The 13,250-nt window shown below is 44.2% G+C and overlaps 1 protein-coding gene and 1 long non-coding RNA gene across 6 annotated transcripts in view; both read left to right on the top strand.

Annotated features, from left to right (window-relative positions):
- Positions 1 to 13,250, top strand: part of STK17A (serine/threonine kinase 17a) — a 19,753-nt gene continuing 6,503 nt past the window's right edge. The window contains exons 1-5 of one of the 5 annotated variants that reach the window (XM_083468855.1): positions 197 to 357; positions 1,023 to 1,202; positions 1,337 to 1,409; positions 1,634 to 1,768; positions 12,276 to 12,488. In XM_083468855.1, the coding sequence (XP_083324981.1) occupies positions 12,343 to 12,488 (146 nt within the window). In that variant the 5' untranslated portion in view covers positions 197 to 357; positions 1,023 to 1,202; positions 1,337 to 1,409; positions 1,634 to 1,768; positions 12,276 to 12,342. The other 4 variants (XM_083468853.1, XM_083468854.1, XM_083468852.1 and 1 more) reach the window with 4 other exon arrangements.
- LOC310689181 lies at positions 7,138 to 7,920 on the top strand. The gene is made up of 2 exons (XR_014517383.1): positions 7,138 to 7,255; positions 7,318 to 7,920. It is a non-coding gene; the product is annotated as an uncharacterized lncRNA (long non-coding RNA).

Consider the following 13,250-nt stretch of genomic DNA (forward strand, 5'->3'; position numbering starts at 1 on the left):
CTTCCAGTGAGGTAAAATGACGAGCACAACAGAAGCGGGCAGCTCCTTAAGCAACTCAGAGTTAACTGCGCTACCAGGCTGGCTCCGGGCTGCTGAGACTGCTGCTGCCGAAGGGGAACCAGGGATGCTCGGCGCGTCAACAGGGGGAACCTCAGACACACACACCCCGCGACCCCAATTGAGCCGGGAGCGAGAGTGCCCGGCCGACTGCCCAGCTCCGCTCTGGGGCCAGGAAAAACCCTGGAGCTGACGCAGGGAGAAGGAGGAGAGGAGGAGAAGGAAGAGAGAGGAGGAGGAAGGAGAAAAAAGAGGGGAGCCCTAAGCTTGCTGTACCACTGCCGCCGCTGAGGAGGAGAGGTAGGAGAGCACCAGGAGGGCAAGGACACCTGGCCAAGCCCCAGCCCGACCCAAGCCTACTCCATGGTGGCTAATGCTCCAACAGAGCAGGCCAGGGCCCAGAGGAAGGCCACACAACAGAGGAGACCACAGAAGAGAAGACATTACTTCTTTTTTAAAATAAATAAATATTTTTTTTAATAACTTTTTTTCTCTTCTCAAAAAAAAGTGTCCCCGGATTCTTTGAAAAAAGTCTGGTAACCTTACTGTTGGGTCCTGTTGCTGCACTCTAACCGGTATTGGCTGCTTAGAATTTCATACATGTCCCCACTAAACTAAACACATTATGGCTACAACCTTGTGCACAACTGACACTTTGCTCTCAGTAAACATGGGTATGTATGTTGAGGCTGGGTAGTTGCCATGCTATTCACGTTTACATACAGTAAGTAAGCGCACAACTTGCACACATTTGACTTATGTGCATTCGGCTTTATGTGATTGGCCAAAAATAAAACTAACATTTAAAGGGGTGGGGATCCAGGAAAATTGACTTTGGCAACCCCACTTACCATTGAGCCCAATGGGTTTTGACTAGACACAATTTTGGCGTTGGTGTGATCCACAGAACATAACCCCTGCGTAAATCGTGGGCTTACTGTATTATTGGCTTCCATCAACCTCAGGCAGGAGTTCCCACCAAGGTCCTCCAAAGCAAAGGAGCTGATTCTCAAGCTGAGGAGCAGGGAGAAGCAAGCTGGAGGCCTTGCCACAGCCAAGCCTGACCTCAAGGCTCTCCACACAGGCCACCAACGCATGCAGCACCCAGGACACAGATTAGCCATCCAGGAGTCCAAGGAGCTCAGGTCAGTAAATACAGCAGCATTGTTGGTTGGGGACTTGGCTACAGGTTTTTCTGGCCCTAACTGAAAATAGCACTAACACCAGTTCTTCATGAATAGAGGTCTTGTGGGGGCTGCTTTTTTGTTTTGTCTTTCAGGTTGCAGTTATTTGCAGTTGCAGACAAGATCATACAGACATACCAAAAAAGAATTTTTTGTCAAGTCAGTGGAGTGAGCTCCTCTTCTGGGTTCCAGCCAGGGTTCTGTCAAATGCCTATCATGCTCTGCACACCTTTATTAAATTTCCTCTCCTGTTTTAGGGTTGTTGCTTTCCCCCCTTCCCATGTTTTAAGTTCTTGGCTGTTAATACCTCTCCAAATTTCGGAGCGTGTGGTGTTGGTGTTGGTGTTGCACAAGCCTAATGACGCCTTTTCTTTCTGCATGGCTGGCTGCAGAGCCAAGATGTTGATGTAGTGTCACCCTCACAGGTCAAGAGGGCCTTCTTGGTGGTGGCTGCTCCCAGGCAACTTTGGAGTTCCCTGCCTTGAGAAGCCAGGCTGGCTCCCTCCTTGCTTTCATTCCTCTGGCAGGTAAAGACTTCCTTGTTCCAACAGCCCCTTGGGAACTGACTGCTGGTGACATTCTGCTTTTGTGATACTGTAATTATCTGTGTTTTTAATTGATCTATTTATCCATATATATACATAGATAGATATACATAGATATACATAGATAGATATGCAGGTTTTGGTGTCCTCGGGTGTCTTCCCGTGTAAAAGTTGGGGTGTCTAGGCGACGTTTCGACGAGGTCTCACTCGTCATCTTCAGGCTGGTGCTTTCGGCTTCTTGTTACTAGTAACAAGAAGCCGAAAGCACCAGCCTGAAGATGACGAGTGAGACCTCGTCGAAACGTCGCCTAGACACCCCAACTTTTACACGGGAAGACACCCGAGGACACCAAAACCTGCATTCCTGTACCCGTGAAAATCTACGAAAACATAGATAGATATAGTTATATATAGATATATATAGTGTGTGTGTGTGTGTGTGTGTGTGTGTGTCTGTGTGTGTGTGTGTGTGTTTTAGTTCTACCTATTAATGTTCAATTGTCTTTTCCTATGTTTATATTTTTTCCTGTAGTAGATAGGTAGCCCTGTTGGTCTGCCATAGTCAAAATAAAAAAATTCCTTCCAGTAGCACCTTAAAGACCAACTAAGTTAGTTCTTGGTATGAGCTTTCGTGTATCTGAAGAAGTGTGCATGCACACGAAAGCTCATACCAAGAACTAACTTAGTTGGTCTTTAAGGTGCTACTGGAAAGAATTTTTTTATATTTTTTCCTGTAAGCCGCCTTGAGACCCTGTCAGGGGACAAGGCGGGAAATAAAGAGATTCCTGGAATGAGGCGGCTCTCTCCTCCTCCGCGTGTCCGTTGAGGCTCGCGCAGCGCCAAGCCAAGCCTGCAGGTGGCGCTGCCCAACCGCCCAGCCCGGAACCCTTCCTGGTTTGCCTCTGGGCCTTTCGACCTTTACCCTCCGATAAGGCGCGCTTGGCTGGGCTGGCGCAGCGTGGTTGGGCGTGGAGGGCGTGGCTTGCTCCCGCCACTCTTAAGCCGTCGGCCCAACGGGCGCTTGCGACGGCGGTGGAGACTCCTCCCCTCCGTCCCTCCCCCGCGCAGGCGCAGTCCGCCTCCTCGCCGCTGCTCCGAGCTACCTCAGGCAAGAAGCCGGGCAGCGCCGCCTGCCTTCGCATCCCTCCGAGGGCGGCGAGGGGCTGAGGAGGAGGACGCCGCCTGCCCGCCCGCCCGCCTTCTTCCCTCTTCGGACTTCTCTCTCTCTCTCGCCATGAGTCCCGAGGAGAAGGCGCCCCCGCCGCGCCGCTCCCGGGGCAGCCGGGCGCCCCCTCAGCCGCGGCGCGGGGGCCTCTTGACGGAGATCCGGACGCGCATCCTCACCGAGCCCTTCCAGGAGCGATACGGCCTCAGCCCCGGCCGCGAGCTCGGCAGGTGAGCGGCGGGGGGGGGAGCCGCTGCCAGTCCGCGCCTCAGCCCCGGCCGCGAGCTCGGCAGGGGGGGGGCGGGGAGCCGCTGCCAGTCCGCGTCGGCAGCGCCGAGCCGCACGTGGGGACGGCGCCCTGCTTCTTGCGAGCCCGTGGTGGGAGAAGCGGGGAGGCGGCAGGGCGGAGGAGACCCGCGCCGCAGCTGTGAGAGAGGCAGTGGGGCGCAGTGGGGCGCGCCCGGAGTCGGGCCGGGGAGGGAAGTGGCGCGACCTCTTACTCCGCGTTTGCGAGACCGAGTGCGGCGCCTGCACGTCGGAACTCGCTGCCCGCGGAGACCGAGCAGGCGCCCTGGCTGCGCTCCTTTCGGCTGAGAGCGCCCCTGCCCAGACGAGCCTGCCCAGGTGCCTCGGAAGCGGAGCTAGTCTTAACCTGCATTAGTATTTTAACTTTCGCATGTTTTTTAAGTCCGTATCTGGTCCCCGACTTCTCGTTTTACCTTTTTGTAAACGTTTCGAGACTTCTTGCAATCAAGCGGCGTATAAGTTTCATGAGATGACCAATTCCCCTTCCCTTTGCCGTAAAGCTGGGGGGGGGGCGGGGGGCGACCCTGCCTCTCAGCCCTAGCCCGCCTCACAGGGTTGTGGGAGTTGAGGGGAGAGCCATGCTGCTCCCCATTGAACTCTTCGGAGAAAAAGGTGGGGTATAAATGCAATAAACAAACAAATAAGATCTGGTGGCTCTCCTGCTCCTCTCCTTCTCCTAATCCTTGCCTGAGTGATTTCAAGGTGTAAAAGAAAGACTTGGTTTTTCATTGTTTGTGGGGGTGGTGGAAGAGAACTGTTCCCACAAATTCCCCTTTGGCCTGTGTCTCTCCCTCGCCTCACCCCCACCCATTTGTGACTTGGCAAAATATATTTGATCCTATATGTGTGGAATCAGGTATCTTGGCTTTGTATGCCCACGGAGACATTGTGCTCTTCCCCCATACACACCCCTCTGCCCTACAAAAGCAGGTTTTCGCCCTTTTGGGGCAGTGTTTCCAGGTTTAATGGTGCACATAGGAGTTGTTGGCAGTCTACTTCTATGAGCAAAAGTGGGTATTTTGTGCACTATTGGGAGTGTACTTTATTTTGTAGGGATCAGAGGTGTGAGTTTGCCCAAACTTTTTTCAAAGAGGGCCAGATTTGATGAAGTGAACATAACATGCGTAAGGGCCAACCAAACTTTAGGCCCCCTGCAACCAAAGATTAGGCCCCCAAAATGGACTTTGGACGTGCCTGCTTTAAGGATACACCACTGGTTGATGTAGACTTAACCTTGAAAAATTCAAGGTAACTGATGAGTGAAGGTTATATACTTCACCCTTGTTTAAAGTACGTGAATTGTGAGTCTATCCAGTATGAAGGTATACATTTTTCATACTACAGTACAGGCACAGTACTGATCTTGTAGTCTTTGGTGTGTGTTTTTTAAATCTAAAAATGCATGTATGTTGTATATGCAGTTTTTTTGTAGAAATACTTGTCATGTTTGAGTAGAGATTTATTCAACCTGTTCACAGTGAATATCGTATAAATTTAGCAAAACCTGAAAATATAAAGTACTATATCTCCTTTTTTCTGGTGCATTGCTGCAATACAATTTTGTATTGCAGATTTCTGGGCAGTTGATTTATTGATGATAGCCCATTTTAAATGGTCAGGTGCAAGCCAGGTGAAGTTTAAACTTCTATTAAAATGTTTCTAAAATGCTTAACTTTGATTGTATCGTAACAATGGCCTACTGAGTTAAAGCTTCCAGTCCCAATTGTGTGGTTCTCTCTACCCCCCACCCCGCCCCAGAATACAATGGTACCTTGGTTCTTGAACAGTTTAGTTGTCGAACAAATCGGCTCCCGAACGCCGCAAACCTGAAAGTAAGTGTTCCGGTTTGCAAATGTTTTTCGGGAGCCGAACGTCCGACGCGCCTTCACTTGAGTGCAGAAGCTCCTGCAGCCAATTGGAAGTCGTGCCTTGGTTTTCGAACAGTTTCGGGAGTCAAACGGATTAAGTTTGAGAACCCAAGGTACAGTACACTGTATCTGAGATTAAGAATCTCATCCTCTACTGACTGAGCTATCCCAGATCTTTTGGTTAGCTGATCCTGCCATCTACTCCATTGACTTCCTTCCGAGTTAAGCAATAAAATAAAATACAAATCCTTAGATTGATGATAATAATAATAAAAAATTATACCCCACCCATTTAGCTGGGTTTCCCCAGCCACTCTGTGCGGCTCCTAACAGATTAAAAACAGAACAAAACATCAAATGCAGCCATTCTTTCATTTACAAATCAAGCGCACATCTTTGTAAACAAGTGTGGGCCTGCATATATAAAAATGTAACATGAGTATCTGCTCTGAGACTCAAAATGAGTTGTGCATCTTATTGGAACATAATATGATCATCAAGGGTGTAGACGTCCTGTCCTTACCAAAATCTTCAGGTTGCAACAAAATACAAAACAAAAAAGTTCAGTCAATGAAAAGTAGATGCAGGCTGCACCAATTCTGTGTGTTTCATTGACAAATAGCAGACTGTGGCTAAACGTTAGGCAGGAGATCAGAGACAACTTTGGGCATTAAGTGTATCTGCATGAGGCTTAAATTGGGCTTAATAATAGTAGTAATAATAATAATAATATGGCTGGGACTGTATGTTTGCTGTTCTGAGTTTTCTCCCATGTTAACAGAATTCATATGTGGATCTCTTTAATTTCATATATGAAAATATCCATGGAAATTATTTTTGTTGAATTACTGCGGGATGCTATTCCCTAATCCATAGTGCAGCGATAGTCCTTAACAAGTGTACTACAGCAAGAATCTGCGTATTAAGTCAGTGCTCTGCATAGTGAAATATTTGTTTGTGTTTTTATTTAAATTACTTATAACCTCCTCTTCATAGTTCATATAATTCCAGAGTGTGGAATGTTAAAATACAGTAAATCAATATGTCATTTAAATACAATTTAAAGTGAAAGCTGCCAGTATACTAATAACCTACACTTATTTATTTAAAAAATATTTGGTCTTAATGTGCAAAACAAACCTATATTGGGGGTCATGATATAACTAGCAGAATGAGAAGGCTTCCTAGCCTGTTGTAATTATAGTTGGATAACATATCTATGGGTAGATGGCTGTACTGAAATATTGGTTCATTTATTGGTATTTTGCTCTTCTTACAGAGATTTGCACAAAATGTTAACCAACCTACTACTATTATTTAATCCATGATGTTCAGCTGACTGTTGTGACTTTTCTCCTTGCAGACAAAATAAGCTGGTGATAGCAAAGCCCACAAAAGTTCTAGTGGCTGCTATTGAAAAAAGGCCTGAGGATTATACTCGGGTATTTTTGTATTGAAGCACTGATAGAAATTTATGAAAACTTGCAGGTAGAAGATAAAGAAATAATTTCTGTGACTTTGTGTGGTAGCTGAGTCCCTGCTTAGTGGTCATCAAGTCTTTTATTGGCAATTGTCCACAATGAAGAGATCAGAAGTAAACACAGTCTCTGAACCTAAATAGCATAAAAGTCTATTTTTACATGAAATTCTGTTTCCATGAAATTACATTGTTCACTGTTCTCTGAGGTTTGCATTCTATTTTGCCAGCAGGATAATGGTATCAGACTAAAAAATTATGTGATAGATTTCTATATACTGTATTTTTTACTCCATAAGACGCACCTAGTTTTTGGAAGAGGAAAACAAGAAAAAAAATATTCTGAATCTCAGAAGCCAGGACAGCAAAAGGGATCTGGATTATGGGATAGTGCACACAGCCTCTCCCGGGCAGTGGGATGAAGGCTCCCCCTGCCTGGAAGAGGCTGCGCGCAGCTAAGCAAGAAGCCAGGACAGTCAACGGGATCGCAGCGCAGCGATCCTGCTGGCTGTCCTGGCTTATGGGATAGCCGCACGCAGCCTCTCCCAGGCAAGGGGAGCCTTCATCCCACTGCCCAGGGAGAGCCTGCGCGCAGCTAAGGCTCCACCAAGAGCTGCGCTCCCTTTAAAGAGCGAGCGGTGTGTGTGTGTGGCGTTTGGGGGCTTTCCCCCGAGGAGGGCAGCCCTTCTCCCTCCTCGGGGGAAAAGCCCCCAAGAGCCACACACACGCTCCACGCAGCTCTTTAAAGGGAGCGCTGAGCAGAGCTTCCCGCCTGCATTCGCTCCATAAGACGCACACACATTTCCCCTTACTTTTTAGGAGGGGAAAAGTGCGTCTTATAGAGCAAAAAAAATACGGTACTTAATTGATTGAGAAATCACTTTGGACAATAATGGGGAAGGGATGATGAAGGGCAGCCTTCCACAATCTGGAAGGGCCATAACTCAGTGATTGACCATCTGCTTTGCATGCAAAAGGACCTAGGTTCAATCCCTGGCATGTCCCTGATTGGTGTGGAAAAGACTCCTTGTCAACAACCTGGATAGCTGCTGCCAGTTTGTGTTGACAGTATCGAGCTATAGGAACCAACAGTCTGACTCAGTAGAGGTTCTGTGTACTTTGCCACAGATAAGGATGTGTTAGTGTTTTGGTTTGTGAAGGTTCAGTAAAGCATAACAACACCTTTTATAAATGAAATCTCACTTGAGGTTCATAAAAGATTGCATCCTTGCCATTTGGTGGAGAGTAGCATGCTCGTACATATGAGCCTTGGGCATAGCCGGGGGGGCAGCTGCCCCCCTCAAATCAAGTAAATAAATTAAAATACTTAACTAACTGACCAATTTTGCTACAGATAACTTGGTTCTGTCTCCACCCCCAACATAAAGCCTGCCCCGCCCTAAAAGAAATCCTGGGTATGCCCATGATTATGAGCTAAATTGGGCTGACTTGTAGAAGACACTTCCTATGTTCCTAACCTGGTACCTTCCAGATGTGGGAGTAGCCCAAAACATCTGGAGGGCACCAGACTGGGGAGACCTGATCTAGAGTAACTGGATTTACTAGAGAACATCAGCCTGAGGTCTGGATGGCTTTAATTTCTTAAAGTATATAGAAAACTAAATGCCACTGTCCATAGTGTTCCAACCATTTCTGCAAGTGACTGAAAATGTACTTTGTATTAGATTGGGTACCCTTCTGACCCATCCTAATACTCATAGCTTTCCCTTCCCCATTCCTTCCTTAGAAGATGGACAAGGTATGGCTCTCATCACTTATTTTCTGGGTAGCATTTAATGCATTGGTTGACTATAGGGAAAGAGTGGGAAATATTGAGGGTTATTGTGTATTTTCATGTTTGCATACCTTGCCAAAATCTGCTTTTCCCTCAACCCATGTTACAGTGGTGCCCCGCAAGATGAATGCCTCGCAAGACGGAAAACTCGCTAGACGAAAGAGTTTTCCGTTTTGGAGGTGCTCCGCAAAACGAATCTCCTATGGGCTTGCTTTTCAATACGAAAATGTCTTGCGAGTTCCTGCGGGTTTTTTTTCCTCCCCCCCTTTTTCTAAGCCACTTATCAGCTGATCCGATAAGCCGCTAAAAGCCGCTAATAGCACTAATCCGTCAATGGGCTTGCTTCGCAAGATGAAAAATCCGCTAGACGAAGAGAATCACAGAACGGATTCTTTTCGTCTTGCGAGGCACCACTGTGTTTCCTTGTATAAATTCCTGTACTTATTCAAGTGAAGAGGGAAATAGTAGAAAAGGTGCTGTACAGACATATGTGTAGATTCTCCCAGAGTGATCACAAATAGATAAACCTATAATTCAACCCAAAATACAATTACTTGGAGTCTCATTGCCTTCAGATATTAAGATAATTGTTTTAGTTTTCTAAATCTGTCATAAATTCCATTTGCATCTGCTTAAATCTATGTTGGTAGTAGCTGGCATCTACATTAGGGATACTAATGTAATATCTTTTCCTAATTTACAATGTAATATAAAATAACAGTAGTTTAGTTGCTAGAGCAATAGAGATGACACATGCAAATAGTATGATGCTTAAATATTGAGCAAGGTGAACTTGGTGATTTTTAAAAGTAGCATTGCAGCTTTGCACTGTAGACAGGACTGAGTTAGGTGGGTCGGTAGTCTAACTTGGTATACGATAGCTTCATATGCTCATTATTTACAAATTACATTAAGCCTGAAACTTAAACACATTTAAATTGTGTGTATTGCTTCATGCAATTGGCAGAACACTAACTTTTTTTAACAGGCAGAAAGGGCATGGGGTTCTAGGTAAAATGACTTTGGCAATTCCACCCATCATTGGCTATATGTTATTTTGGCTTTAGGTGTGATCCTTGGATCGTAACCCCCACGTAAGTTGCGGGCTTACTGTATGGCTAAATTGCATGCAACTTACAATAAGCTTCACAGAATATCAAAAAGCTGTAAGATTTAAAATACAATGCAGTATGATAACTTTAATAAATGTTATTAATTGACTATATGTTCAATATTTTCATATTAAAATGCAAAAATGTGGATTTTGTTTCATAAATACAATGTTTGAGATAGGAAAGAGAATTAAGAGAATGTATTCTTTGTTATGCATATTGAACCTAACTAGAGAATTCACTTCTGTCCTTCATCTCATTCATCTTATAATTGCAGCCTCTTAAGTCTGTAGTCTTGCTTCCATTGAATTGTTTAGGACTTGCTTTTGAGTAAACATGCTTAGAATTGCCCAGTAAAACAACACAAGTAATGAAACCTTTCATTGAAAAAGGAACTGCTGGCAGTAGAGTATGACTTTTACAATGTGCCCCCCCCCCCATCCAGAATGTATGGGAAGACTGTGAATATCCCTATATAAATAGTGTGGAATTCTGTAAATCAAATGCAGTTCCATTACTTGCAAATCCTCTTTCTCACTTTCAAAACAATTAGTTTCTTTCCTGAAGTTACTATTAATATGTATAGCACCCACAATAGTGACATGATATTGTAGTTTACTTTAAGAAACTATTATTTAATGTCACATTCTTAGATGTTCACTAGTGGATCCATGACAACCAGAGAGTGGGTAAACATATGACGTAAAAGTTTTTTGCTTATTGAGCTTGACTTGTGATCAGTAGGGTCTTTGTTTCTTTTCTTCAAGCCAGGAGGCATGCCAACTTAAACCATGCCTTTGAGGTTGGTAGTCTCAAGAAATGACATTGAGCTCTTTTTAATTCAACTCTGAGTTCCAGTGAAACCATTCAGATTTTTAGCCAATGCCATACTGCAGACATCAGATTTAGCTAATGAAACCATTTAACTTTACCCAGAATTTTCTTTCCCAATTAAAGTACATGTTTCATAGCCCATACCCAACCAAGAAACCTTCCTTTTCCTGGGGGAAATACATTTGTATTCCTGTAGTGCTCCAACTTCCTGGTTCCCCTTAGTTTGCCTCTTAAAGTAAATTCTCACGCCCTGCACTTAGCCACATTTACTTGAAACTAATTACCATTAATTTTAGTGGAGCTTGTATGTCCAAGTCTGTGTCTGTGCAGGGGATTTTTTTTAAAGCAAGCAGTTTTGATGAATGATGCTTTTAAAGATTAATTAATAAAACATGAATCTTAAATTTAGTATACATATTAAAAGCATAAGGATTTTTAATGAAAGTTACAAATTTAAATGGATCAGTACTTGTTCTGCTTATCAGCTCATGCGGACAAATTTGGTATTTCAGACTACGGAGAGTTAATAGGTTGACATTTTTTTTCAGTTTTTGTGGACTATAAATCTGAGAAGTCTTAATAGTATCCATATCCACATCCAAGGCTTTTTCTCAGTTGGAGCTGTACTCCAGTACCTCACAGGTGCCAGGCGCCACTGCAGGTTGGCTTCCGGACACTGACCTGCTCTTTTAGCCAGTTGCCAGAGTGGGAAAGGAGAAGTGAACGGGATGGGAGTTTGAGGGTGAGGAGAGGTCAGTGCAAGCCTGAGCCACCAGGACACAAACCCTTAAGCCCAACCGTGGCTCCACCTCAGGGAGGCCATGTGATGGCCTGGCTGTGTGTATGTTGCCTTGAACCGGGAATGTGCCTCTGGTTTGGACTCAGGCAGTGGCAATGCACGCATTCCCCCCACCCCTTTCTTTTCCTCATGGAGGGAGATTTGGGTGCCCCATTCAGCTTTGCTGCTGGGCTCCCTCCATCTATCACTCGCTCCCCCTTTCTCTCCCCATCTCTCTCTGCTTTTCTTTTTTTAAAACCCAATGTTTTGGTTAAGTTTTCGTTGCCTTGTTTAATGTACTTTTAATGTATGATATGCTTTTAATTTCATATAAACTAGCAGGTTAGTTTACAACAGTTTTAAGTAGTGCACTTTAAGGTGTCATCTACCTCAGACTCTCAACAGTGGTGCTTAAACTCTAAATGAACTTTGGAGTGGGGGCATCCAGGGACACTGAAGTCTTGTGCAAACTAAACTGGATGCTCAAGATGTGGGTGTCTGCTGTCAGTTCTGTAGGCCTATAATACGTGTTAGTTGTGCCAGAAAGATAGATGTAATATGAAGGAAAGGGGTGGGGGTTAGGGAGAATCCGACGTTTGTATGCAGAGTGGAAGGAAAGGAGGACCTTTATCTACCTCCCCACTTCTACCCACTCTCTGAAGACTGGAGAAGGGACCCACATACTGTATGAATACTAAGTGGGCAGGCAGGGGAAGCTTTATTTTTTTCAGTCTTCAGGTGAGGACTGGACTATATGTAAAGTGAACGTAAGATTGTAGCTGGAGTTCATTCATTTTCTGCTTTGTAATCTTGTTATACAAAAAAGAGAGGGCTCCCAGACATTCTGTTATTGCGCCCAGAACCTAGTTTTCAGGCTTCATGTGGTGCCTGAGTTTCTAACACTCTGCAGATTCACTTATCTGAAAATCTGACTTCCTTATTTTTTATGTGTGCTTTGTTGATCAGTGACAGACATTTTTGTGAGCAAGATCAAACAAATCAATTTATTGATTACTATAGGGTGTAATGGAAATCGTCAACTCATTATGCAAACACTTGCCTAATGAACAATTTCCAGGGAACACATTCTGTGTGTAATGTGGGGCCTGTGTGTAATTGAAATTTGCATCCAACTTAACTTTTATTTCTTCTAGGGGGAAATTTGCAGTAGTAAAAAAGTGTGTAAAGAAAGAAACTGAAAAAGAATTTGCAGCAAAATTCATGAGGAAAAGAAGAAAGGGCCAAGATTGCCGGATGGAGATAATTCATGAGATTGCAGTTCTGGAACTGGCACAACGAAATCGTTGGGTTATTAACTTGCATGAAGTATATGAAACACCAACCGAAATTATTTTGGTTTTGGAATAGTAAGTATTAATTTCATTATAATCATGTGGTGGGTTTATAAAATGACAGGATTTATCATTAACATATTTTATTCAAAAGCAATGCCGAATTTTTGCCCCATTTTTGGAGCTCTTGTTAGTTTTTCAAAATGGTGCATAACCAGGTGTGTGTGTGTATTGTCTTAACATTTCATCCATAGCAACTTAATGCTACCAATGACACTGACTTTGCCAGGATTTCAGCAAAATGGAGTGTATAGCTTTAAGGTTCTAAACACTGGAAACCAGTCCATAGCATGGAAAGGATTGGTTGATACTGGTTGATAGCCCATTGACTTCAGTGGGGGTTTACTCTCTGTAGGACTGCAACCTCAGAGCTGAAACCTTGAAGGAAGTTGAAAGGAGAAGTTAGTGGGTCCTCAGTCTGATGAGGCTCCTAACTAGTGTTTGAAGATAACTCACCAAGTAAAGTGTCCTTGGGGTTCTAGAGGTATGAGGTTTACAGCAGTACTATTATTAAATATGTCTTTAAGGATGTTTTATTCTAAGAAAATAATTATAGGCTTCAAAAAGATTTGTCACTAACCAGCAGATTCCTAATGTTCCTGGAACATATTGACTCATTGAAGCATAACTACTATGGATTGTAGAAAGTTCCTATTTTCATGCTTAGATATATGACTGAACTAGGAAAGCAATGCTTGTCTCTGTTTGGTGCAGTTTTTTAGTACAGTAACCATAAGTCCCTGAGAATTTGGAGACTAATATCACAGTGCTCTGCAT

This window comes from Podarcis liolepis (genome assembly GCF_965112155.1).
Source record: "Podarcis liolepis genome assembly, chromosome: 12".
Taxonomy (NCBI): Eukaryota; Metazoa; Chordata; class Lepidosauria; order Squamata; family Lacertidae; genus Podarcis; species Podarcis liolepis.